Source organism: Ochotona princeps, chromosome 5 (genome assembly GCF_030435755.1).
Source record: "Ochotona princeps isolate mOchPri1 chromosome 5, mOchPri1.hap1, whole genome shotgun sequence".
Classification (NCBI taxonomy): Eukaryota; Metazoa; Chordata; class Mammalia; order Lagomorpha; family Ochotonidae; genus Ochotona; species Ochotona princeps.
The window spans coordinates 41,546,686-41,574,107 of NC_080836.1; the positions used below are offsets into that span (position 1 = coordinate 41,546,686).

Here is a 27,422-nt window from a genome sequence, read left to right on the forward strand (position 1 = left end):
AATTTTTTAAATGGGTGAAAAATGCTTCATAAAATAGGAAATATTGAGAAATAAACATTTGAGAAGATGCTTAAACCCATCTGTGATTAACAAAAGGCAAATTAAAAATATAATAACATACTACTATATCTCAATGCAAATGGCTAAAATTAATAAGACTAATAGCACCAGGCTGTGTAAAAGAATATGGAAGGTCTGGAATCTTCTCACATGGCTGATGAAAATACAAAATTATAGACCCACTTTGGAAAACAGATAGCTTCTTGAAAATGTAAAGGACACTTATATACTTCAGCAATCCCAGTGCAAGTATCCATGTAGGAAAGATTAAATACACATTCATAGGAAAACTTACGAGCAAATAATCACAGCAACATTTTTCATAATAGCAATTAGGAAACACCCAAATGTTCATCAATGGAAGAATGCATAGACAAAATGTAGTAAATCCCTATAATAATATATTAATTTAAAACAAAAGGGTTAGGGCCTGGTGGAGTGGTGGCCTAGTGGCTGAAGTCCTTGCCTTGAATGTACAGGGATCCCATATGGGCGCCGGTGCTAATCCCGGCAGCTCCGCTTCCCATCCAGCTCCCTGCTTGTGGCCTGGGAAAGCAGTCGAGGACGGCCCAATGCATTGGGACACTGCACCCGCGTGGGAGACCCGGAAGAGGTTCCAGGTTCCCGGTTCCCGGCTTCGGATCGGCGCGCATCGGCCCGTTGCGGCTCACTTGGGGAGTGAATCATCAGAGAGAAGATCTTCCTCTCTATCCCTTCTCCTCTCTGTATATCTGACTTTGTAATAAAAATAAATAAATCTTGAAAAAAAAAAAAGCACGACCCTGGGTAAGGGTCAAGAAACAAAATGGTGAGCAAAAGAAATCAGATACAGAAGGTATTATACACCGAATGATTCCATTTGTGTGAAATCCAAGGACAGGCAAATTCAGTCTGAAGTATAGGAAGCAGAAAGTAATGGCCTCTGAAGAAGCAGAAGCAACTGTCATAGGGGCATGAGGGAGCTTCCCAAGGGGATGGGAATGCTTGTGTCACATTTGAGTGAGCAAGGGGAGCAGGTTAGGGCCCCTAGTCTGGTTTGTACTCCTCTTGCCTCCGTTCTTCTTGCCAGGAATGAAAAAATAATAATAGCAGCCCAGCAGACTTCTTGGATCATAAAGATGACGTTTGAATGCCAACACTGGCTGAGCACAAAGTAAAAATGTCTCCACCAGTGTCGGGCATTTAGATTTTATCTTTATGGTCCAGGAAGGCTGCTGAATTGCCAGTCCTGAATTGCCTTTCTGTGGATTTAATTGGTATAAAGGATGGAGGAAAAATTCTGTTTCTATTAAAGCACCTGTGTCTGATACTTGTGACCAAACAGAATACTTAAGAGTTAAAATTGGTGAAAAACCCCTTTCCTCATTATTTTCAGTCATTTTAGATTATAGAGTTGGGAACTACATTGAAATGTTTTTAAATGACATTGTAAAACTCTTCTTTTTGTTATGTAGATAGATGCTTTTGACAGATGAAAGTATGAATATCATTTCATATACAATGACACATAATAGGATTGGTTTGGACCAAACCAAATCTTGGTATAGTTCATTGATGAGTCATGTGGCCTTGTGTGAATTATTGAACTCTCGAACTTTTATACTTTTGTTACTTCCTGAGGATGTAGAGTTCATGTGACCTGCTGTTACATGAAGACTGAATGAGGTCATGTTAAGCAGTGCCTTCCACACAGGGTCTGCCACAGAGCAAATGGCAGTTCTTTTTCAACAAAAAGATATTAAATAAGTTGATTTGGAACCTGTCATTGATGTACAGGTAAGCCATCACAAAGCAATTTTCCTCTGCCATCACCTGCATAATACATGGTTTTAATAGCTGATAATAGCATATTATAATGGAGCAAATGCCTCATTTCCTTCTGAATTTAATAGCAGTGAAGGCTGCAAAGACCTTTTCCAAGCAATAGGAGAAACCTACATTTCCTAAAATATGTCAGAGAAATGTGCACCAAGTATTGTTTTGGCAGAAGTCATAATAGTGGAAAAAGACTCTGAGAAAAGTGTAGGTTACTGTCAAGTAGCCTCAGAAAGTATAGTTATTACAGGTAGAACACATCTGTGGGCTTTAGGACTGGGCACAAGCCAATGCACCTACAGAAGAAGGTTGAGTTAGTTCCTTACCACAGAGGGCAAACCCTACTTCACCGCCACCACAACCAGCACAGGAAGTAGACACTGAAGATCCTGGGCGAACCAAGGGTAGAACTGTGGAGTTAAAATAACTTCACCTTGACTGCAAAGAACTACTGAAACCCAAACAAATGAGGGAAAGGTAAGAGAGGCAGCAAGTTGCTGGCAAGTGCACTCAGAGCAGGCTATCTCATAGAAAATCAGTACATGGAGATGCCAAGGAATCATTTACTTACCTGCAAGGGTTGGCGATTTCTTCGGGTGTTGTTTTCATGAAGGGGGAGACAGGTTTTTCCACAAAAGAGCCAAAGCCCAGTCTAAAGTTGCTGGTTAATTTAGACATCTCCTTGGAAAGCAGGGAGCCCAGCTCTTTGATTGTGTTGAGGTCATCGTCCATGGAGGCAGAGAGGTCCATGAGGTAATACAAGTCCACTGGGTAATCCTCGGTCTGGCGGACATGCACCTGCAGGGTCTGTTCACTACCTGCAAAGCCCCAGCAGGAAAAGCAGATCCATAAAAACACACTGAAATATATTTGTGAATAGCCAATTGCTGGGCCAGCTGGCTGTCTCATTGCAATTAGAACTTAGTGGGAAAAAACTGCACTTTTATAAACTATGTGAAGAAGTTTTTATGTGAATAGGCAGCAGTAAGTTTAGGACACCTGAAGGAGGTATAAGTTAGGATATTTTATATCTCCTTGGGAGAATTAGCATCCATTTAGATGGGAGATAAGCTGAATTTGTGTGTGTGTGTGTAGTTTGAGAAAAAACCAGACAAAGGAAAGTTAAAATCTGCATTACAGAGCTTGAAGAAAGTAAGGCAAGCCTTAACAGTATTTCAGTAATTCAAACAGTTCCTAGGAGACAAGACAGCTTTAGTCACGTATTTGGATGCCAGTGGCCATTATGAATTTTCAAAAAAGTGTTTTTCAAATTTTCTGTTTCCATAGGATGAGAAATTTGTGTGACAATAATCATTGTTATGTAATATGGTACAAGATATGTTGGTATAATACCAAAAAGTATTAACATAAGGGGCCACTTGATTTATTTACATAAGTCAACACAAAATAGAGCCCCCCTCTCTTCTGTTACAAAATCATGACATACCTGGTCTCAATTTAAGAATCAAACTCTGTGGTGCAATCTGAACGATGTCAGAGCTATTTTGCTGTCTGCCTACGCTGAGAGGCTTGTTTTTAAGTATTTCAACTTGGGAGACAGGGTTCTCAATGAAGCTTAATTGACATCCTTTAGCTAACAGATTTGCTGAAATGTCACACCTTTCACCGACTCCAGATGGATGAGTAAAATTCTAAAAAAGAAAAAGAAAAAAAAAAAAAGCAAAACAGGAGATAGAAAAAGAATACCAGTAACTAAGTACACATGATCTTCCAGTTAACATCTTGCCACATTAGCATATCCTCCTATGACTGACATTGATTGTAGGGCCAAGGTTAAATTATGGCTGAATAATCAGGGAATTATGCCAGTGAAATTCTGAGTAAAACCAGAGTCACCTTTTAATTAGAAAATCTGTCCCATGCCATGACCAGATCTGTGAAACTGCTGGTTTCATATTGTTGGTGTCATCCTGTGAATGTCTGTTCAGGGTAACCTATGGATTATTGAAATCCTGACTATCTGAGCTCTGGTAACAAAGAGATTTTTGTCACAAATCCTGTGACAAAGGGAATTTTCCTTGTATTCCTACAGGGGAAGGATTGCAACATGTCCCCATTGAGCTCTCTGAACCAGTTTTGTTCATTGGTGTGTTACCTTTAATATGACAGTTATACTACACTAAGATCGACTTCTTGGGGGTTTTAAACTCAGTTGTAAAGTGTTCTGAAAGGACAGAAGAGAAGTAAAAGAGAAGATGATTTAAAAGCTGACTTTTCTAGATAGGACCAAGGATTTTCCCAGCCCCTTTCTGATCCACATGGGTAGCAGAGTCGTGAAATACAGTGTTTCTGAAAGGAGATGTGCTTATTCCAGTCCAGTCTGGAATTCCCATACCAGAGAGATGAAGCTGCAGCAAACTTGTCTGGTAGCAGGGCTGTTTTAGGCTAGCAGAAGGCAAAGTTGAACTTGGAGTCTCATGCCCAGAGAGAACCAAAACCGACATGTGTGTTTTTTGCTTGCCTGTTAGAATTCTAAGCCAATTGCTTCTTGGCCTATGGGCTAAGATCTGCTGTAGAATTCTAAGCCACTCCTGTCCACCAACTACAGAAGTACATCCCTTCTTGAATTTGATTTTTGAGACTAAAATATTTTTGTTAGTTATATATATATATATACACATACATATATATATATATACACATACATACTCGAGGATCTGGGGCAGAAATGGCAAATTCCAACTTTCCATGGTGGTAGCTGAGGAAAAAAGCAGCTGTTCACGGCCTCAGAATCACCCTTACCACTGACGTTGCTGTGACTTATCCTCATAGCCTATTCCAAAATACCAGCTGTGATGTCAGCCGAGGAACTTGCTTTCTTTCTGCTGCAAACAAAAGCCTAAACTGGCTTTTGCTCCAGTTGCCTCAATGAATATCCTGATAAATACTTCAACTGTTAGAGTGACTTCATACAATAATCTGGCCTTAAGTTTTGACAATCAAAATGGCTGCCAAGTATCAGCCGTAAGTAAAGCTATTATAGCAACTCAAGAAACTCTCTTAAGGTAATGCTAAAACTGTGCTTAAAATAGAAATCCTAGACTGATTGCAGCATGTCTCCAACATTGTTCTTTTTCAGGGGATCATTATTTTGCAAAATGTGAAATTTGCCTTCTCATTATTTAAGTCTTGTTATATATGATTCACAAAACATGCTTCCTTTGAATTTTGTGGCTGTATCAGTCAAGACGATGGTGAGGTATGAGCTGGCTCTGGACAGTCTTGTCTATGAGGTTCCCCTCGGTGGATGTCCATTCACCTTGGAACTGCACTCTTCACAATCACAGCTCAGTTCTGATGTGGGTGTCAAGGTTTGCATCCCATTAGGCATGCTACTCAGCTCTTGCTGAACTTGGCGTTTGTATGGTTTGATTTATGTTTCAATTGTGTTTATGACATCCAGTGGGCAGAGGCTTGTTTTAAAATCCAGAAAGCTAACACGTATCCCTCTTATATGAGTCATTTACAGATTGCTCTGCAGATTTACAGGACAGGCAGTGACTTTGGATGTCTTGTTATAAATTCCCCAATCAACCTTCAAACTACATTCACAGTTTTCAGTTTGACCAGATAAGGAATATGTGTTTGGGGCTTTGTCATCCATGTGATATAAAGTCACTGAGTTTGTGAAAATGTAATTTTTAAAGGAACCAGACCATATCTGAACTGTATTCTTAATCCTAAATTTAGAGACGTTCTCTTAGAATTTAGCAGTGGTTTGAAAAGGATCTGGTTCCCAGATGGAATACAACTAGAACACTTATGTCAATTGTGTGTTCATTTTTATAAAAGATCACCTCCATCAATTCTGATCTGTTGGAGATCTCCAGTATGACATATAGTCAGTTAGAAATGACATCAAAATAAGAGGGACCAGGTTAAATAGAGACTTCTGAGTTAAGTATTTTTTCAAAATAATGACACCTTTTCCTTCCCCAAATGGGCTTTGAAATTAATTGCACGGATGCCATGTTGATCCACAAGTGCTTAGAGTCTCCTTTCTTGATTTGTTTTTCTCATATGATCCCACATAAAGCAGGACGCCAGCAAGAGCTATCAGCCAGGAGATGAACAGGAGGGTAGATATCATTGTTCAAAGCAGCTGAGGTCGTGTCGTACCTCCTGAGAGCACCAGGCACACTGTGGTCCGAGCAGCAAGCATTCCTCACAGGTTTCTGCACCTCCCAGGGCACAGCCACCTGCATGAAACCCGATAGGACACACGCTGTTACAAACACTCCATTCATTCTGCTTCTGAGACTTATGCCTTATAAATTACTCAACTATACCCCCCTCCAAGTCCACTTCAATCTCCAAAGGTCAGATCCCAAATGTTAGCAATTCACACTATGTCTTGGAAAAGTTAGTCTTTTTTTTCTTAAAGTATGTAAATAGCTAAATGTTCCCAAAACAAAGAATTCTATTAATTATTTTTATTCATTATGACAAGTTCATTTTTAAAATTACACTCATAAAATTACACTCTCTCAAGTGTGATACTTCTGGTTTTGAAATACATCCTTTTTGTCTCTAAAGATTATTACTCTTCAGCGAAAATGTTTCTACAATCAGAATGGTTTCCAAAATGGTTGTCACCGTGGCATTGAGAAGTTTTATTGCTCAGCAATGCTGTTTAATTCTCCTCATTAAAATGCCTTTGCAACCTTTGTATTTATTTACCTTAAGCCTGGAGCATTCACTGTGGGAACAGTTCAGTGTTTGCCCGTAATTTGTTAAAGTGTTCTCTCAGTGGCAAAAGAGCAGTTGAACAGATCAAATAAAAAAAAATGACTTCAGATCTAGTTTCTGAGCCAAATGACAGGTTTGTCTAGCACACCACGAAAGCAACATAACAGAGAAACGCAGTTCTTACCTTGTACGCAGACATTCCTTCCTAGAAATAGAAAGAACAGGCAGAGCAGTCCAATCCCCATTCGTTTCAGTTCTCGCTGTTGCAGATAGATTAAAAAATGAATTACCTTCCACGTTACAAGACTAAAGCTAAGTATCGGTGAAAGTCTTTCTTGAAATGAAAAATTTAAATACTACTTACGCTGTTTTGAAAAGAAACTTGAGATGGAAGTTAAGAAGTTTTCATTAAGACTGAAATGAAAACAGAGACTACCTGGACAGGTAAAGAAGAAAAGCTGTGTTTGAAAGCAACTTCAACATGATTTACTTCCTTGTTCTCCTTATAAGGAAAGCAGGTGTACAATCACCAAGAAGGTGGGGAAATTCATTCAGAAGAAATTTTTGTTTGTATAAATTCTGTTAGTCTCTCTGTAGTCTAGAGAAAGTTAAGATCTGTAGTGAAATATTAACTAATGAAATATCAGAACAATTTAAGAATGACTTTCTCCAGTAATTTTCATTTAATATAAACAGTAAAGATGTGAAATGAGATGTAAGTAATTTAAGTCACACATAAGGCACTCATTTAAAAAAACGAGTTAAATGAAAATACCTGAGATGTTCGTATTTCATTGCTAAATCTTTCACAGAAAATGGACATGAACTCTGAAACATAAAAATATATATATATTTAAATCAGCTTGGAAGGCAGGCTGGCAATGTTTATTTTTTATTTGGTTGAAGGAAATTTTCCTGTAAGTGCAGAATTTGTATTGAAAAGGTGACGCTGGGAGTAGACATTTGGCACAATGGTTAAGATCCTACTTGCGAGACCTTGGGAGACCTTTCCTGGAGTACCTGGGTCCCAGTCCTGGCCCCGTCCCAGTCCCAGTTCCGGCTTCCTGGCACTGCACATCCTGGGAGGCAGCAGGTGATGGTCCAAGAACTGGGGTCACTATCATCCATGTGGGAGACCCCGGTGAGATCCATGTGACTGGCTTTAGCCTGGTCCCGCAGTCGCTATTACAATCATTTGGGAATGAATCAGAGAACGGTAGATATCTCTATGTCTATCTGTGTTTCACACTGCCTTTCAAGTAAATGAAAAATAAGGAAATATATTTTTAAAAGTTATTTTAAATGACAGCAGAATAAGATAGTCCCATAAGAACAGTTTTGGAAATAGAAATAATGATTTCCAGATTCTGAATCCCTCAGGAAAGGGTCAAGCTCTTTTCCAGTGTGCTGTTACAGCTCCTCACTCACATGTGAGATAAGGATTTATTTGTAAACGAGTTACCATTAGTAAACCGTAAACAGTTATTATCGTGCGCTCTTCCCTCCCTCACCACAGCAAAGTCAGGAAGTTGTTTTGGGATTGGTAGAAATTGTGACCATGTAAGAATTCAATACTTACTTTGTCATTTTCTGAATTGTCTGATCTCAGACAAGCTTCTTTGTGGCTGTGCTCATGTCCTAGGGGATTATCCTTTAAAAGTGGGTTTCTAGACAAACATATAAAACCTACAAAGAGAAGAAAATTAATTATAGACTGCTTAGGTTCTTCTCAGGAGTTAAAGCTCAATTTTGAACTCCCTGATCCATTAGAACCGGAAGAATATTGCAAGAATCCTGCCTTGAGAATCCAGAATTAATAAAATGCTAGAAGATATACCTTTTGTTACAGCTACATAAACCAATTTACTTAGCTTGAACAAGATAGATTCTGATATACATTTTCCATGTTCCTTATTTGGCCTCAATTATTTTTTCAGTCCAGTATTAGCTATTATTCTTTCATCCATCCATCCAACCACCCATCCATCCATCCACTTATTTAACATGTAGGCATTGAGAAATTAGTTTGTGTTAATATAATTTGTGAAGCAGAAGCTTTGTGAGTAAACAAAATAAAGTTCTTGACTTATATAACATAGCTAGGCTGGGTGGTGATAATCAGAACTATCAGAAATACATGGGTCCTTCACAAAGTTTGTAGAAAATTGAAATTTAAAGACAAGTTTATGTTGGTACAAAAAAATTTGAAATCCATACAGTTTTCTCCCAAAGCCTGCATTTCCATGAACTTTGGGAGGCTGCTTATATGCATTGATTCAGAACTTTTTGCACCAAAATAAACTCATATTTTTAATTCCATTTTCCAGATACATTTTGAAGTATCTCTATAATAAAATCAATTTGAAACAGGGGCAGGGATTGGTGCTATTTTATTTCAGACGGTCAGGAAAGATTCTGACAGAGTCTGAGATGATGTTCTCTAACAAAGCACAGTGAACATAGACTGAGGAACACCCAGTGCCAGGCATCTTCTGAAGCAGCAGAGTGCAAGAAGGGAGCAGGAGGACAGTCTGGTTGGAAACAGAGGTCAGATCGTGTGTGGTCCTGACCATGATTTTATTCTAGACATATTGCAGTGTTATTGAAAGGCTGGAGGCAAAGGAGAGATGACACTTAGTTTTATGTTTAAAAGAATGATTGGCTGCTCTATACATTGAAATTGGATGGGGTAAGATGAGAAGGCCATTGGTAAGGACAGAAACCGTGTAGTTGGGATTTGAATGCTTGTAATATAGGAAGAGAGGGGAGATTAGGTTCATGATGAACTTAGAAAAGACTACGGGTTTATGGGTTGGTTGTGGCTATGAAGCAAAGGCAGAGTTGGGTTTGAACAGCTGAGCCAATGACACTGTTTACTGGAAGGGCTTAGATTGAGGAAGGAGCAGGATTGATGTGGTTGAGAATCAGGAATATGAGGAATTTGAGATGCCTCCAAAGTGACCAAGTGAAGATACCAGATAGGCAGTTTGGTATTTGAGTCTGGAAATGAGGGCAATATCCAAGCATAAACTGTAAACTTGGGAACATCTGCTTATTTTTGACAATAGGAGGCTGAGGTGTTCAAAGATATGAGTGACAGAAATCCCCCAGGTCAGTGAGTATAGGCAGGATGAGAAATGCTCTGAGGACTGAGCCCTGTGGCTGCTACTATGTAGAGATCAGGATAAGGGTCTAGTCAAGGAAGTTGCTGTGTAAAGATGAACCTCTTATCATTGCCAGATGGTAATTTTCCAATTGTCTCATTTCTGTACTTCTTGTGAGGAGGGAGATTGTATGCCTTTCTTCTGAATTGTCTTTGAGGACACGTGGAAAGTGGGCAAGCCTTGACAATAGATAGTGTCTCTCTTCAGGGTAGAGGCAAAATGATTTACAGCCTTGGAAGAGAGAGAGTGTCCTTCCCCAGCACAAAGAGCAGGAATGTTTACCACCCCTTATCAAAGGCCCAGATTCCCTAAACTCAGGTTCCTCCTTGTCATACAGCCCACTACATCAGCAGGTGTCACTTCTTCCCTTTAACATTGCTCTGTGGAAATATGGGTTGGGGAACTGGTGAGATAAGATGTTGACACTCTGGCCACTGCTGCTGTTGTGAAGTAAACAGCCATATATCTCTGACCCAGTCATCTCAAGTCTGTCAGTATCCAAGAGCAACAACTCAGACCCTTTGTAGTTTTTGATAATCTCCAACTCAGAACCCAACTTGTCTATTGTTTGAACATGCAACTTGCACACCTCCTTGGGAAGAAAAGATCTTGCATCCCATAAACTGCCTAAAATGCTTTGGGCTGACCAATGCTGTTCTAGAGGTTTTCCCAAATTCTAAGTTGTCTGTCTACTACAGACATCCATGGAAACCACTGCCTGGCAGATTGGATGAACTGGTAACAAGGATGCCTTCAAGTCTCTTGGTTTACCCACTCGCAAAAAAACTTCCTTTGGGTTCCAGTTGTTCCCCCCCTCCAAAATCCTCTTGGGAATACAGTTAGACTACCTCTCCCAGGCTGCTTTGCAGTAAAGAAAAATCCCAATGACTAGTTCTTGCCAATGGAATGTGAATGGGAGTGGTGTACACCTTGTCCAGACCAGTATCTGGATGCTCTGCCAATGCTGGCAGACAGCAGTGAGATCTTAGGAGAACTTCATAATGCTACTTGACCTACATTCTCTCCCTGTAAAGAAGTCTATCTTATTCCCTTTAATTATAATTATATTGGTTTATTTGTTTTCTGTCTCAGCTATGTGCCCTCCCATGCTCATTCCCCTTAGTCCATCCGGGTTGTTACGAATACACCATGTGCCTCCATGCCTTCCACTCAACCCCCTCAGCTCATGATCCAAGCCTCAGCATGGATGTATCTGTGGGAACAGCTTCTTGGTCTCTCAAAGCCTCCATTCCTGCAGACATTCCCTAGGATAACTCTTTTCAATTCTGCTTATAATCATCTGAATGTTTGCTACTCCACTGTGAAAGGCTAAGTCCCTTTAAGGCACTCATGTCTTTTTTTTTTTTCTAAAGAAGGAAAAGAAAAGGAAAGCTGAAATCATAAATATTATAAGGCCTTACATACCAAGCAACAAGCCTATCTGCAGATGAAATGATTTTGAATTTGCAAGTTAACCTTTTTTTTTTCATGTCTTGAACAAATACATATTAAATTTTTACTCTGAATCAGGTAGGGACTGTGTCTTACTTCTCTATAGCAAGTAGCACTTTGTAAACAACCAATATTGATGGAGTAGGTGGATGAATTTTATGTTTTAGTTGTCTAGTATTTCACCTGTTACAAAGGAGATATGCAACAGATATTGAGTCATTCGATGAGTAAGTGAATTTAGTAAAGTAAATAATGCAATTAGGAGAGGGAAAGCGTAGCCCTCCTGGGATTGTGTCAACAGTTGAGAAAAGGCTTAAAATGCAAGGTGGGAAAAGTACAGGAGGAATTGAAGAAAGCCAGATAAAATGGAATAATGTTACTGGAAAAATACTTGTGTACTCTGATTTCACCTTGTCACTGCTATCAACAATTTGTGCCAAATACTAAGGCACAGAAAAGAGACACTCTTGTGTTTTGAAGATGTAGTACCTGGTGCCCTCTCCTGGTAATTACCCCATCAACACGCTGTGAAGAGAGGCAGCCCTAGCAGGTGCATGACCAGTCAACCCATTCCCTGCCAGCACATAAGTACACCAAGGAAAAATGAATATCTCAGACAACCCAGCCAGATTGTTTACCTCTGAGTTGAATTTTAAGATCCTGAATGGTTACTTGAAATCGTAGCTAGAATCTAGCCCCTAATATACTATGTTTTGCCCCCATACATATGTATGTGCATTTAATGCCTTTACAGTACCAACTAAGTACTTTCTGTATTTTGCATAAATGACTTTCATAGTTTGAGTTAGCAAAATCTGAGGGAGTTCCTTTTGTGTTTTTCATAATCTCACTGACAGAAAATCCATTCTTAATACAGGTTTTAACAACCTTGGCATATGATTTTTTTTTCCTGTTTCCTTAAGCCAAGAACCTTCACTTTTTCACTTAAGGTAGACATTTTACAGTTTCTCTTTGGCATATCCAAATTGCTAGCTTTGGGGCAATCAGTAAGTAAAATAAAGGTTACTTGAGCACAAACACTGTGTCTATGACTGTGGATCTGATAACCCCTAAGGTGACTAACAGGTCAGTAGTGTATACAGCATAGACCCACTGGACAAAGAAATGATTAACATCCTGGGAGGGGCAAAGGGGAATGGCATGGAATTTTATCAGATCCTTTGAATGGCACTCAACTTAAAACTTATGAATTGTTTTATTTCTAGAGTTTTTATTTAACATTTTCAGAATGAAAGATTACCACAGGAAACAAACTACTGAAAGTAAACCTGTATGTAGAATCAGAACTGGGAAATACAAGTGAAAACTCAGTTGCTTGGAAATGGGGAGCAAGGGGTGACAGGACAAAGGTTGGAGGGAATCTGGTATTTGGGAGTGAACCAGCATTGCAAGGAATCAGGATTTATGTAGAGGCAGAAGCAAGCTGGATTAAAGGAATGATGAGGTGGGGTGGGTTGAGGAAACTGCCCAACCCCATCTGACTCACTGGGTCTAGCTTGGGTTTCTCCCAGACACCTATCCACAACAACTGGGCCTGCCCCAGGGCACCTCAGAAATCCTCCCAGGAGAGGAAGCGCTGAGTGAACCTGGCTAGGAACCACCTGGAACCCTGGGGTGAGCTCCAAACAAACCAGCCCTCTGGCTGTTTTCCGGTGCTCCCTGCTTTGTTTCAAGGACAGTGACAAGGCTCCCTTTCTGTGAGAACATCTGAGCATGAATAACTGTAAGACAGCACCCATGGGTGCTTTGTCACTGGGTTGGGTGCTGGGCTGACTGTGTGCAGTGTCTTGGCCCAGTGTTATTTACAGAATCGATCAGCTAACTCTCGGATATCTGTAACAGGGACAGCAAAGATTCTGGAAGCGGGGGGATCTTTTTTTCACATTTCAAGATGTTGAAAAAAAATCTTTGAAAGAAGGATGTGTTACAGTTTTTCTGCCATCCTAGTGCATAATAATTATGATATTCTGAGTGCTGGAGAAATTCTTCTGTGGCTAGGCATTTCTCCTTTAAGAAAGAGAGAGGAAATTTCAACCATAACAAAATTTACCGTTGCAACCATTTTAAAGTATATGGTTCAGTGGCAATAAATACGTTCACACTGTTGCAAACCTTTCCCACTAAACTTCTCCAGAAGTTTCTTTCTTGTCTCCAGCTGAAACTCTGGCCCCATGCTGGTGCCAGTCCCTGCATCAGCTCTGGCTTGGATGTGGTTTGCCCCCTGAATTTTCTTATGTTGAGAACCTGGTCTCTAGTGTGCCAGTGTTGAGGTAATGGAATTTTGAACAGCTGGGACCCAGTGGAAGATAATTAGGTCACAGGGGCGCTGCCTGAAGGTGTGGATTATTGCTGTTTCTGGGGGTGAGCCATGTCTGGCAGGAGAGGATTGGCCCCCATGGGAGTAGGTTTTTATCATAAGAGTGAGCCAACCCCTCTCTTGCGCTTCTCCTCCTTTCTCCCTACATTTACCCCACTCTGCATGCAACTACTTCCCTTTCTGCTTTTTTGCATGTGGTGATGCAGCCTAGGATGCCAGTGCCATGCACCACCAGAATTAGGGGTCAAATAAACCTCTTTGCTTTGTACATTACCCAGCATCACCTATTCTGTTACAACAATTCATACAGAGTAACACAGCCTCAGACTAGTCCAGGTACATCATTTACACAGAATCGTACAATATTTGTCCTTTTCTAATGGGCTTGTTTCACTTAGTATGATGTTCTCAAGGGATTTCCCAAATTGTAGCATGTGTTAACATTTCCTTCCTGTTTGTAGCTGAAAAAAATTCCGTTGTGTAGATAAACCACATTCTGTGTACTCATTCACCTGTCAAGACACATTTGAGTTATTCGCGCTTATTGCTATTGTAAATTGAGCTGCTATGAATGTTGGTGTATAAATAACTGAGTCTGGAGCTTACTTTTTAAAGCTTTTATGGTGCCTATGAAGTTGAGTGTATTAGGGAAATTTCGAGTTCCTGCTGTCTGTCTGTGGGGATGGCATTTCTGCCAGCACTTTAGTTTTTAACTGGAAAAAGAGATTATATGCACCCATCAGAATTATGGTGAATATTTAATTACCCCTTTTTGGGATGTACCCAGATTTTGTGAGGCCTGAAGGCTATACAATTTGGTGCACTCTTTTTAAAGGAAAGTAGTACAAAATTGGAAATAAATTAGTTATGAGTTGGCAACAAATCACTGCTGACAGGAGGTTCTAATCCCCATTTTTCTTGATGCCACCTTAGACCACTCACTAGAAAGCCTTCCAAGAAATGGTTCATGGTGCTCCTCTGACTTCAGTCCCCGTCTGGGTCCTCCTGTAGCTCCCAGCAGCTACCAGGTAGCTGTGCATGGTGAGAACCAAGTGAATTGTTCATCTAGTTCCTGGAAAACCTCTTTCTGATCCACCTGTGCAGTTGTTCATGTTTTTGAGAATTTTTAAAAACATAGTGTCAGGTGTTATTAAACAACTTATTTTTTCTCTCAATTTCATTGTCATAAAATCCTATACTCAAAGGGATTATGAATAAAACAGGGACAGGTTCACTTTCATTTATAAGATTGGGAAACTGAGGCAAAGGTCAGGCTGAGGTATAACCTGCCGGTGAAGCATGGTTCTGGATATAGGCCTACTGGTTGGCCCCTAACCAAGTTCAGAATCTCTGTGCACACTGCCTTTGAGTTTGTAAGAGATGTTCCTGGAATCCCCAGAGAGATAATAGCAAGAAATGAACTTCTACAAGGAACTTTGGGAAATGTTTGTCTCTGACCCTCCCCTTCTGATTCCAGCCCTAGCTGCTTTTCATGAGGGCCTTTCAGATCTGTTCGTCAACATTGCTATGCATCACTCACCACTTAAAACGAAACAGAGCTGTGGTCCTGGGCCAGGCAGACCCCCTGTATTCCTGCTTTGATTGAAGTTAGGCACTAGCCACTTTAGAACCATACTGTGAAACAAAACAAGTTGCCAGGCTCTTCATGAGCAGCTGGAACTGTTGGGTGGGAGCCAGGCCTGGCTGTGGATTCAGGAAAGGGTGGCCACCGGTGTTTTTTGTGCCCCAGGGGATGACTCAGGTTTAGCTGCTGGCCCTTGGGCCACAGCCACCATCCCTATTTTACCATGCCGACCTCCTGCAGACTTGTGGGCATAGTCCTGGTTAAAGGAAGATGTGTTGGTTCATCAGCCTTGTGTGAGAAGCACCTCACCTTAGGCCTCAAAAATTATTTGGATTCCATGGGACTAAGCTCCTCCTTGAATTTTTACAATCAATCCAAAGGTGACATTTTTTAGGAAATAGAATGAGACTCTCTTTCTGCTGCCTTCCTGTCCTGTCTATGAAGCAAAGGGTCTGCCATGATCCAGGAATTGCGAAGTGATTCTGTCTCACATAGTTTGCAAAACGGCTAAGCTTTCCTTTTCTCTTCATTTTAAAAGTTCATTCAGGCAGTCCATCAAAGGGTAGAGTTCCTTAGTTTCTTTTTTTTTTAAAGATACTTGTTTGAAAAACAAACACAAGGAGAGAAAGAAATATAGAAAGACAGACAGACATCTCCTATTCAGCGATTCACTCCACAGTTGCCCACAGCCAGGAATGGGCTGCACTGAGGCCAGATGCTGAGACAGTCTGGTCTCCCATATGGATGGTCAGGTGTATGAGCCGTCACCGGTTGTCTTTCCAGAGTACACATTGGCAGGATGCTGGAAGAGGAGACAGAGTTGGGACTTGAAGCTACTACAGGATGTAGGCATCTCAAGTGGCATCTTAAATGCTGCATTGACTGCTTGCCCACGGTGAATGTCTTTTTGATGAATATAATATCTCATTTTTGGGACTGCAACAAATGTCATTATTACTACCAAAAATGGACTTTGATTCATCCTTCATTCACTCATTCATCCACCATCTATTGAAAGCCTACCATGTGCCAGGTACTGTTCTGGGGACAAACACTGCATTAATTAAAACTGGGACATTCTCTGCCTTCATGGTGCTGCATTGCAGGGAAAGAGACAGAACCTGTTGTAAGGGGGCCTGGTGGGTGATGTTCAAAATTTTGAATTTGTATTCTCAGTGTACAGGCAAGCTTTTGTAAAGCTTTGGTTGGAAATAATATAGTTCACATTCTGCAAAGATCATTCTGAGTGGATGTGGAAGGGGTGAGGGAGTGAGACACTTGTTGCGGTCTGTTTCAACAATAGAAGCAGAGCTGATGAAGACTTGGGAGAAGCAAGGAAGAGTGCAAGAAGTGGTTGGATTCTGGATATTCTTCCAAATTAATCAGGATGTCATAATGGAGTGCTCGTAGGGATAGAAGAAATCAAGGGACCACGAAGACTCTGACTTGCAGAGCACCTATCTGATAACACCATCATCACCCAGTAGGCTTCATCAGCCTGTCAGAGACAGAGCATAGTATCTATCTGTCATCAGAGTCACCAAGAGCTCTAATCTAATCTAATAACCAATGGGATCATGAGTGGTCAAAATTCTGCAGAGGGCACACCATGGTCAAACTAGCCCTCTGCAGGCAGGCAGGCACGGCACGGTGAGGCTGTGGACGTGCTGGGCTAACAGTCCTTTTGCCCGATGAAAGTCTGATTCACCAGCACTTTCTGTTCTGGAATTCCCCATGACTCTACATTTGGGCAACAAAAGAAAACCTGGAAAATCCCTTTGGTCCCCTGGTCCTCTCCAGCTGCCCTGGTAGATGAATTGAGTCCATTTTTCATAGCAAGTCTCTCCTAATAGATTTCTTTAAAATATACATATTCCTCATTAGGTCACTGCAAGAAAGCAGGCAAGGCTGGCTTACTGTAAGAAATCCTTGCAAAGAGCAGGAATGTGAGACTGCTTTTGACCTTACACATGTAATACATACAGCAACAAAGTGGAGTGAGTACTGTCCCCTCTACGAAGCTGGGAGAAATGCTGGCCAGAGGTGACCCTGAAAGGCATATTACTGCCAGCTGACAGGGACTTTTCTGATTGTTGCAGATGCCCACTCACTGAATGTTGTCAGTAGCAAGTTTATGCAAAATCAAATAGAATAAAGGATTGTTCATGATGCAAACACCCTAATCGTTTAAAAGGTTAAGCAACAAATTATTCTAACAAGCTAATCAAAATGTCATTAATCTGGTGATGTTTCATGAACTGAAAGAGGAAAAGGGGGAAAAGTCTTTAAAAGCAAATCCAGCAGGCATCTAATTAAAGACAGTATGGTAGATTTTTATAGCACTCCATAAGTACTGAATCCGTATATGTTTGGGCATAATTACTTGTAGGCGAAAAGTGACTGCAGTGAGCTTGTCAGATGTGAAAGCCTTGTTTGTAGGAGTATGAAAGCCACCTGCCCGGGCTGTGTTCTTCCCTGCATGGAGATGGGTACTCTGTCTGGAGCCGGATTTACAGATCATCCTTGAGTTCCCCCCATCAGCGCCCCCTAGCTGGTGAGAGAGTAACATGTGTTCACTCCAGGCATCATGCAACTAAAGGCCTCAACCTTTATGAAAATACGTGAATTTTTTTGCTTATGTCAAAGAAGTTAAAAAAAAAAAAAAAGTAAAGTCCCAAGCAAAGCACAACTAAAATGCTTGCAGGAGTTTCTGTTATTTGCAAATATTTTGGAAGGATTAAGGAAGGCATTCCTCATACAATGATGGGATTAAATTATCTTGGGCATGGATAGAGGAATGGCCTGGAGACTGTGGCTGCCATCACGCATCTTAGGCCAGGACTTGGTGGATTATTGGGCATTTTTTCACTTTATAACTTGCTCTTTAAATGGTTTATAGTTTAAACTTCAGGCAATCAGGGATTAAGAGGACATGATTTAACTGTTAACTCAGCTTAACAGAATGACTTATCATTATGTATATTACTGGAAGGGAGGCATGATTTTTGAAATTGTATTCTGAAGAGAGCTGTTAATCCTTGCCTGATCATTAAATGTTCCTATGGTTATTTAATGTATTATCCCCTACCAGAAATTCACAATGCTCATTATTCTACTGAACACTTTCAGAAGTCCCACAGGGTGGAAAATGCTTATCTTTGTTTAACAATTGCATTAATCTGCTCTCGGTTGCTATAACAAAATACCTGAGGTGGAGGTGTTTTAAAAAGACACGAGGTTTATTCAGCTCACAGTTTTGGAGGCTTCAGGCTGTGCTGAGAGCATTCTGGTGGATGGGATCCCAGTGGTGGGAACAATTGTGTGTGCAAGGGAGGGGAACATGCTGGGGTGCGGGGAGAGAGGAGGACTGAATCTCACATGGTGAAAGAGGAAGACACGAAGAGTAGAGGGCCATTCTTCCCCTAAAGATTGATTGACTGGTTAGACAGGTAGAGAAACAGATTGAGAGGCAAAGGCAGAAGATCTCCAGTCCACTGGTTCACTTTCTAAAGGACCACAATGATGATAGCTGGATCAGGTAAAGGCAGGGGGCTGTATTTGCATCCTGGTCTCCCACATGGATGGCAGAGGCCCATGTATTTGGACCATATCTACTGCCTGCTCAGGTACATTAGCAGAGAGTTGGGTTTGCAGCAGAGAAGTTAGGGTACCAACCAGTCTTTGCAGGAGTTGCAGGCATTGCCAGCATCAGCTTAACCCATGTGTGCCATAACAGCACTTTTCAGTCTTGGTCTTTTACAGTAACTTGCTTTCTCAGAAATTTAGCTCAGTCTTGGGAAAACTACCTTAATCCTTTCCTAGGGCAGTGTTCCCAGTGACCCAAAGACTTCCCCCTAGGACTCACCTCTTGAAGAGTCTACTATCTCCTATCACCACTCTGGGCTCTTGACTTCCAACACATGAATCCTAGATGATAAACCCAATCAAAACTATAGTAATAATCAGACAAAAATCCATTTTTATAGGGACACATTGTTTTCTTCATGTGTTTATGGGATCCATTTTCATCAGTGTAGTTTCAGAGGTGCTACAGGAGAGAACAGATACACTGAGCTTTATGAAATTTTACCTACCCTTCTGTCAAGGAGACCCAAAATCAAGTACAAGTTGCCCTCTGATGATACTGTAGTCAGATTCCTGAAGAAAACCTGGCATGGATTTATTTGATGATGGTGAGTTTGAATGCGTAGTCCAATTCAAAGACCTTTCAAGATGGGTTTTCCCAGAGAAAATTCTCTAAGACAAGTCCAGGCATAGGTCTGTTTCAATAACAGCTTAGATAAGCACTTGGAGTAACAATTTGTTCTTATAAACCTATAGACTCAGAGCTGGGCTTTGACTTTGGCTGTTTTAGAACTGAACGACCTACCCTGGTTCCCTTGTGAAATGACTTTTGAGCATGGCTTCCCGCTGTTTTCCTTGGGCTGTGCCTTTTCAGTATAGCAGTCCTTTTTCACCTCTCACCCAACATCAGTACACCCACCTGTCTCCTTGAAGATGGTCCAGAGAATATTCTTCTGGGGTAGAAAGTGTATTTTTTGGGTATAAAGTGGGCATATCTTGTTCCAGACTTTTAAATTTATTTTATTCTCTTGCCATTTCTCTGCCGACATCAAACATTGCTGGAAATAGTAGCCTTGATCTTGAATCTTTTCCATGTCAACATTAACTTGTTTTTTGAAAAATGTCCCCCACTAATTTTATCAAATATGTGATTCTTTCATTGTCATAGAAATATAAGTAAATGTGCTAGTCCACCTTGTGGAATGTTGAAATAGTAGAGTACTGCAACTTGTTCTGCTTGGTTTTCCAAGAAACAAGTAAAAAACAATGTAGATATTTTAAAATTTTGAATTCAGTAGCAGAAAGAGACGGGAGAGAGAGAAATGCATGAGGGTGTATTTCAGATGCATATTTTTAATTTACAAGCCTTTCTTTTTTATTTATCATAGAAACCAGATAGTTCTTGCTCATCTGAATTGCATGTAAGTTATAGGGTGGTGGTCAGAAATCAGTCTGAAAAGCACTAAAGACCAAGGAATACTGAGGTATGGAACAATGTCCAGTTACTTTATTTGGTTATACTGAGCTTTGTTTGAAATAAGTTCACTTTTTAAAAATTCACCTGATTCATGAAGTATTGCAAATGTAAATGTTTGGATTTTGCTAATAGCTCTAAAACAATGGCCAACCAAACTCTTCCTGTGTGCCCAACACTATTCTAAATGTGTATCACTCTCTGAAGTGAGGTAAAAATATTTCCTTCTTGCAGCAAACAACATTTCAAACAGCTTTAGGATAGCACTGGTCCCTGTGTACCCTGCGTCCAGCCTTTGCTGTTCCCTGGTGTTCACATCTTCTGTAATATGGTACATTTATTTCCTTTAGTAAACCACTGTTTATAAATTGCTATCCAAGATCTATATTTTATTCAGAGTTCCCTGGTTTTCATCTAATGTCTTTCTTCTGTTTAAGGGCCCCCTGCAGGGATACCACTTTACGTTTGGTGTCAGGCCTGCTTAGGCTCCTCTTTTTATTTTCCAGAAGAAAAGAAAAAATGCATCACAGGGAGAGGTTAAATAACTTGCCCATGGCTTCTTCATAGCTCCTAAGTAGGAAAGTTGGCCTCTGATTGTAGGGGTGGAGTTTAACCTTTGTACTGGGTTATTGTTACCCTGGTGATGTTCTTTCAACTTGAATTAACCCAAGTTATTTATCAATTTAGGGAGCAGCCTAGCGGAGTGGTATACACACCTGATTCACAGCAGTCAGCGACTGGCCAGAGTCACTTGGGTGGTTTTCAACAAAAGAATAATAATCCTCAGATTTTCAGAGCCTCAGGGAGATCCCAAAGGAAGTTAAGTGGCATAAAACAGTAGAAACTCATTCTCTGATTCACAGTACAGAGGCTGGAAGTTTGAAAGCAAGGTCTTAGCAGGGTTGCTCCCTTCTGGAGGCTGTGAGAGAGGACCAGTTCCACACTTCTGCCCATGTCCTTGGCATACCCTCCCTTCTAGGCACATCCTTCTAATGTCTGTTTTGTACACCACCTTCTTCCATTATACCTCTCTCTCTTCTATTCTTGATAAAACAAAGAAAACAAAAAAGCTACTTGTTACAGTCCTGGAGGCCAGGGGCTTGAAACTGGACTCAGAAATAAAGGTGCTCACAGAGCTGTATTCCTGCAGGAGGTTCCAGTGAGTAATGCATTTTCTTAAATTTTCCAATGACTTTTTTTCTTCCTCCTTCTATTTTAATTTTATGCTACAATTCCATAAGTTCTGAGATTTCCCCTATTCCCTCCCCATATTCCCTTGCCCTCACTCCTTACCCCCATATTATAATATAGTACTTTATAAGCACTCATAAGTCTATCATTATGTTATTTAAGTGTGTCCTGACATTGCTGGTACAGACAATGGCAGACAGTCCAGCATCCTATTGTCAAGATATATCCAACAGTTTCGTTGGGAATCCATCTTTGATTTGGAAGTAGAGATGCATACTGCATTGTATCTTGACAACTCAGTATGATAGTCTTTTTTATGAAGTTATTATACATTCCTCTAAATGAGAAGCCATGAACCAGAATCAACAACAGGAATAAGGATAAAACAAAAGATTTACAGCACCATGGAATTAAGTAATATGCTACTGAATAACCAATGTGTCAATAAAGAAATGAAAAAGAAAACACAAAAGCTTCTTGGAGAAAATGATGCTACTGTGTGATCTACTAGTCAGTGCAGAGTTTAATAAAAGAAACTGTTTTGAAGAAATGAAAGTAAACACAATATCAAAACCCATGTGTTGTAGCAAAAACAGTATTGAAAGGATTACTGATCTTCTAATTTGCATTAAGGTTGCCTTATAGTAGAGAGAACATATATAGTTTTTGTCCTTTTGGGATTGACTGATTTCTCTGAGCACAATGCTCTCTAGTTAGGACCATTTAGTTGTAAATTGGATAATTACATTATTTTTGATGGCTGAGTAGTATTCCATGGAGTAAATGTAACATGATTTCTTTAACTACTCTTCTTTGGATGCGCATCTGGGTGTTTCATGTCTTTGCTATTATAGATTGTACTGCTGTAAATATAGAATTACAGGTCCCTTTTTCATATACAGTTTTCATTTCTTTTGGATATATTCCTAGGAGCAGGATAGCTGGGTCATATGGCAGGTTTACCAGCAGTTCTCTAAGTGCTCTCCAAACTAATTTCCATAGTGATTGTACTAGCCTACAGTCCTACCAGCAGTGAAGGAGGGTACCTTTCTCCCCACACCCACACCAGTAGGTGTCGTTAGTAGAGTTCTGAATGAAGGGCAATCTCACTAGACTTAGGTGGAGCCCCAATGTGGTTTTCATTTGTGTCTGGTGACTAGCGAGCCTCAGCATCTTTATATGTCTGTTAGTCATTTGAATTTGTTCTTTTGAAAGTGTCTGTTCATTTGCTTTGCCCATTTCTCCACAGTTTTTTTTTTTTTTTAACTGTCCCTGGGTTTCTGAAGCTCTTTTAAATCCTGGAGATCAGTCCCCTAGCAGTTGTGTAATGTGTAATGACTTTCTTCCATTCTGTTGGTTGCTTCTTCATTTTGTTAATTGTTTCTTTTGCTGTACAGAAGTTTTTTAGTTTGATGTAGTCCCATTTGTTTACTTTGGCTTTTACTGCCTGTGCTTTTGGTGTTTTTTTGTAAGAAGTCTTTCCCCATTCCTATATCTTGGAGAGTGCTTCCTATGTTTTGCTCTAACACTTTGATAGTTTCTGGGTGCAGATTTAGGTTCTTGATTCATTTAGAGCTGATTTTTGTATAAGGTGACAGGTGCGGGTCTTGGTTCTTACCTCTGCAGGCTGCTATCTAGTTGTCCCAACAGCAGTTTTCGAAGAGACCAGGCTTTTTGCCTGGATTGTTTCCGTTTTCTTGACCAAGATTGGTTGGCTATGTGTCCCTTCTGGTGTTTCTATTCTGTTCCATTGATCTTCTTCTCCACTTGGTACCAGTACCAGTACCAGTACCAGTCTATTTTGATGACTACTGTTCTGTAGTATGTCTTGAGTTCTGGAATTGTGATTCGTCCAGCTTGAGTTTTATTCTTCAGGATAGCTTTGGCTATTCATCATCTCTTGTATTTCCAGATGAACTTCTGTATTTTCTATTTTTGAGAAGAATGTTATTGGGATTTTGATTAGGATTGTGTTGAATTTGTATATTGCTTTTGGTAATATGGACATTTTGATGATGTCGATCCTGCCAAAGATTAATTTCTAAGTATTTAAGATTCTTCTCCATTATTTTAAATGGGACTGTACTTACATTCTCAGCTATGAAATTGTTTGTGTACACTAGTGCTATCAACGCGTGTTCATTGATTTTGTATCCTGCTACCCTGCCAAAGTCTCTTATGAATTCTGATAGTCTCTTGACTGAGTCTTTTGGTTCTCCTGTCATATCTGCAAATAGGGATAATTTCAATTCCCCATTCCCAATTTTAATTCCTTTAATTTCTTTTTCTTGCCTTATAGCTCTGGAAAGGACTTCCAATAATATATTGAACAGCTGTGGTGAGAGTGGACATCCTTGTCTAGTTCCAGATCTTACTGGAGAAGTTTCCAATCTTTCCCCATTTAGTATGATGCTGGCGTTGGGTCAGTTTGTAAATTGCTTTGTGTCATAAAATGTTCTTTCTATGCCTGTGTTGCTTAAGGTTTTCAGCATGAAGTGATGTTGGATTATCAGATGTCTTCTTTGCATCTATTGAGATGATCATATGGTTTTATATTTTAATTTGTTGATGTGGTGTATCACATTTATTGATTTAAATCATCCCTGTATGCCAGGGCAGGTTTTAAAGCTGTGTTTACTCACTGGTCTGCAGGTTGATTTTATTGATTGGGTTTTGTACGCAGTTCTTTGTAGTTACGTGTGCTACTCTATCAAGTTTCAGGCCTGGGTTCTTGTACTAGGCTTCCACTACAGATTCCCCCTGTAGCCCCAGCTTCCGGCTCAGCACTCTCCACCTCCAGTGATTCCATGCTGTGGCTACTCTATACAGCCTTTTTCCCACTTCCGTTCCAAGCAGTGCCAAGGATTAGGGAGACACCAGCTGTCTTAAACAACTGGGTTGTCAGTGGTTCCGATCTTGCTGACACCTGCTGTTTGTTAGGTCTTGAGGCCATCTGGACCTATTTTGGATGAAATCTGTAGAATACTATGTTGGAACTGTTTTCTCTGGGGGACCAGTACAATGCGCTGAGCTGGAAGTGATTTTGCTCCTTGTTTAGTGCTTGCACAGCTCACTGTTGTGCCTCTAGTCACACAACCTTTGGTTTTGTGAAAATGGCACCTGATCTCTCCTATTTTCTTTTTTAAGATTTATATATTTTTATTGCAAAGTCAGATATCTAGAGAGAGGAGGAGATACAGAGAGGAAGATCTTCCATCCGTTGATTCACTCCCCAGTGGCCACAATGGCTGGAGCTGAGCTGATCCAAAGACAGGAGCCAGGAGCTTCTTCTGGGTCTCCCAGGCAGGTGCAGAGTCCCAAGGCTCTGAGATGTCCTCAACTGGTTTCCTAGGCCACAAACAGGGAGCTTGATAGGAAATGGGACTGCTGGGATTAAAACCGATGCCCATATGGGATCCTGGTGTGTGCAAGGCAAGGACTTTAGCTGCTAGGCTACCATGCCAAGCTCCTGATTGCTCCTGTTTTAGCACATGCAAAGTTTACTGTTATTCCTTCTGTTACTTGGCATATGCCCCACTGCACAAAATGGCACCTGTCATGGCACTTGCATGGTTCTGGGGCTGCTGGCTGTTAGGTCTTGGGGCCACACAAACCCACCCTCTGTGTAACCTGCAGGTCACAAAGTTAGCATTGCTTTCCCTGTGGGATCAGTGCAGTGTGCTGAGCCAGAAATGAGCCTGCTCCGAGCTGTCCCTGAGATCTGCAATTTTTGCCTCATTGCACAAAATGGTGCTCAATGCAGCACTTGTGGGGGTCTGCGCTGTAAGATCCACCCAGTTTCTGCACCAACTGCTGGAGTCTACTGCTCTGTCTCTTTCTGTGGTCTGGTTAAGCAAATCAGCAAGACAGGCAGTTGTTTGCTAGGTACCCCTCTGCCATTAGCCAGACCTATATTGTTTCCTAGAATCTGCCCTTTGTGCTTCACCCTGACTCATGGTTCTCCCTCAGTCTGCACCCTATACCACCAGCTTTCCCATTTTTCTCCTACTCTTCATACTCTTCATAAAAGAATATTGTCATTGATCTTAGAACTCATCAAGAAAAAAAATCCAGGTTGATCTCCTGATCGCTCCTCAATGACATCAACAGTGACCCTTTTTCAAATAAGATTCCATTCATGAGTCCTGGGAAGGTGGATATTCATTTTGAAGGCAGCCACCTTTGAGCTTACTGCAGGACCCACCAGTGCACACAGTTGTTCTGATGATTTCAAAATGAGGTGTGTGTGTGTGTGTGTGTGTGTGTATACACACACACACACACACACACACACACACCAGGCATTTAAAAATAGCAACCATTATTGTAATTATTACTCTTTTGTTCTATATGAAGGCTCCCACTATAAAAAGGGGGAAATGTCTCATGGTCATAGATCCATTTATCTGTACCCAATTTATTTGACCATTTTTAATCTTAATGCATAATCTTTTTTTTTTCCGTTTCTCATGGTCTTTGCAGGTTTCTAAGCTTTGAACACTTGAGCCTGCCAGGAACCTTACAAGGCTGTGTGAATTCTGCCTCTCTTTTTTTTTCCTTAGTGGTGGTGGTGGGGTGAGGGCAGCATCTCCAGGCAATGATTGTCAGAAACACAACAGGCTTTAAGCTTAGAAACTCTTCCTCACCCCAAGGTCCTGATGAATGACTGCCCACGTTGATAGATATGCAGCAAACCCAACAGCTGGGCAGCCTCAGCTGTTCCTCTGCCCTTTGGTTACCCTTGTGGTCACAGGAGGCAACACGCCCCTTTTCTGCTCAGGAGCTTTCTGGAAGGGACAGAATTTCAACCAAGTACTCAGCATCAACCTCTGCCCCACCCGAAACATTGCATTCTTACTCCACCCCCATGCCCATGCTGTCTCCTGCGGTCACTCCAGGCAGCCACAAGACTCTGAGCTGCCTTCAGTAAATTCCTTCTGCATTTGTCATAGAGTCTCAGAATGTAAGGCAGAAAGGGCTCGAAGGCAGCCAAGTCCAGCCCCACCCCATCATGTCTTCATTCCTTTCTTCAAACAGTTGCTGAATAGACATACACTGAGCACCCACTCTTGCAAAGCATGACACTAAGGGTCAGCTCTGGTGACAAGCAAGCTCAACAGGACTTGACAGATCACATCTACAGGGCCTGTTAGATGTCTATATGGTGTCCTATAAATGCTGATAGCCTGTATGTTACCAAGGAACAATGTTTTAATATATGTATTCTTGGCCTGATGTCTAACCCAGTAACAGAACCTGGGATGCCTGGTGAGATGTCCGTGACCTTGGAAGGGGAAAATTAATTGCATTTTTATTTATGCTAACAACCAGATTGAAAGTAAGCATTTCCTTCCATTATCGATGTTAGCAATAAGCCACTGCAAAATTGGCAGTACCTAGAACTTTCACCAACAGAAATCATGTGACGTGAATTTCTCTTATCACTTTGTAGTTGTTGCAAAATCTCAAACTTTTGACGTTTAGCATCATGTCAGAATCACAGTAGTCATTAGATCAGCCAGTAGACTTGTTTAAAGCATGTGCCACTATGGCATCATTCTGTGTTTGAATCTTTTAGTCTATTTGTCTTTTTAATCATATGTACTTTAGGAATTTTAAACCATTTTTTTTCTGAAAAGGAGTGTATGCCCTTCATTATACTGGCAAAGGGGTCTGTGCTACCTAAATTCAGAGCCCCAAGAAAGGAAAGGATGCGGAGGACCTTGTTGCCAGATCATCTAACCCCTTGTGAAATCCTCTTCATCCTTTTATCGTTGAAATGAAGTTGAGACCCATGATATACAGATGTAGGCTGCATATCTGCTCCTAGATCCCCCTGATTGTGTGAGTTGGTCCCAAGAAAAGGAAAATGAGTATAACCTGGGATTTTCAGAATTAGGTATAGTATTTGGGAGCTATGTGGCCAAGTTGTTTTTCATTTTTTTAAGGTAGGTAAATTCCTCAACCCTGCAGCATGTGCGTTGGAAACAGGGCTCATTTGTATGATGTGTCCTTTGAAATGTGGCTTTAGCAAATCAAAAAATGCAA

The 27,422-nt window shown here is 40.8% G+C and overlaps 1 protein-coding gene across 1 annotated transcript in view; it reads right to left on the reverse strand.

Annotated features, from left to right (window-relative positions):
* ITGB6 (integrin subunit beta 6) overlaps nucleotides 1-27,422 on the reverse strand; it is a 131,125-nt gene that overhangs the window by 68,563 nt on the left and 35,140 nt on the right. Inside the window, exons 2-8 of the mRNA XM_004577134.4 lie at nucleotides 8,165-8,271; nucleotides 7,361-7,413; nucleotides 6,950-7,021; nucleotides 6,770-6,845; nucleotides 6,016-6,095; nucleotides 3,323-3,527; nucleotides 2,447-2,693 (exon numbers count right to left, since the gene is read on the reverse strand). Of these exons, the coding sequence (XP_004577191.2) occupies nucleotides 2,447-2,693; nucleotides 3,323-3,527; nucleotides 6,016-6,095; nucleotides 6,770-6,830 (593 nt within the window). The 5' untranslated portion in view covers nucleotides 6,831-6,845; nucleotides 6,950-7,021; nucleotides 7,361-7,413; nucleotides 8,165-8,271. The remainder of the gene's footprint in view (nucleotides 1-2,446; nucleotides 2,694-3,322; nucleotides 3,528-6,015; nucleotides 6,096-6,769; nucleotides 6,846-6,949; nucleotides 7,022-7,360; nucleotides 7,414-8,164; nucleotides 8,272-27,422) is intronic.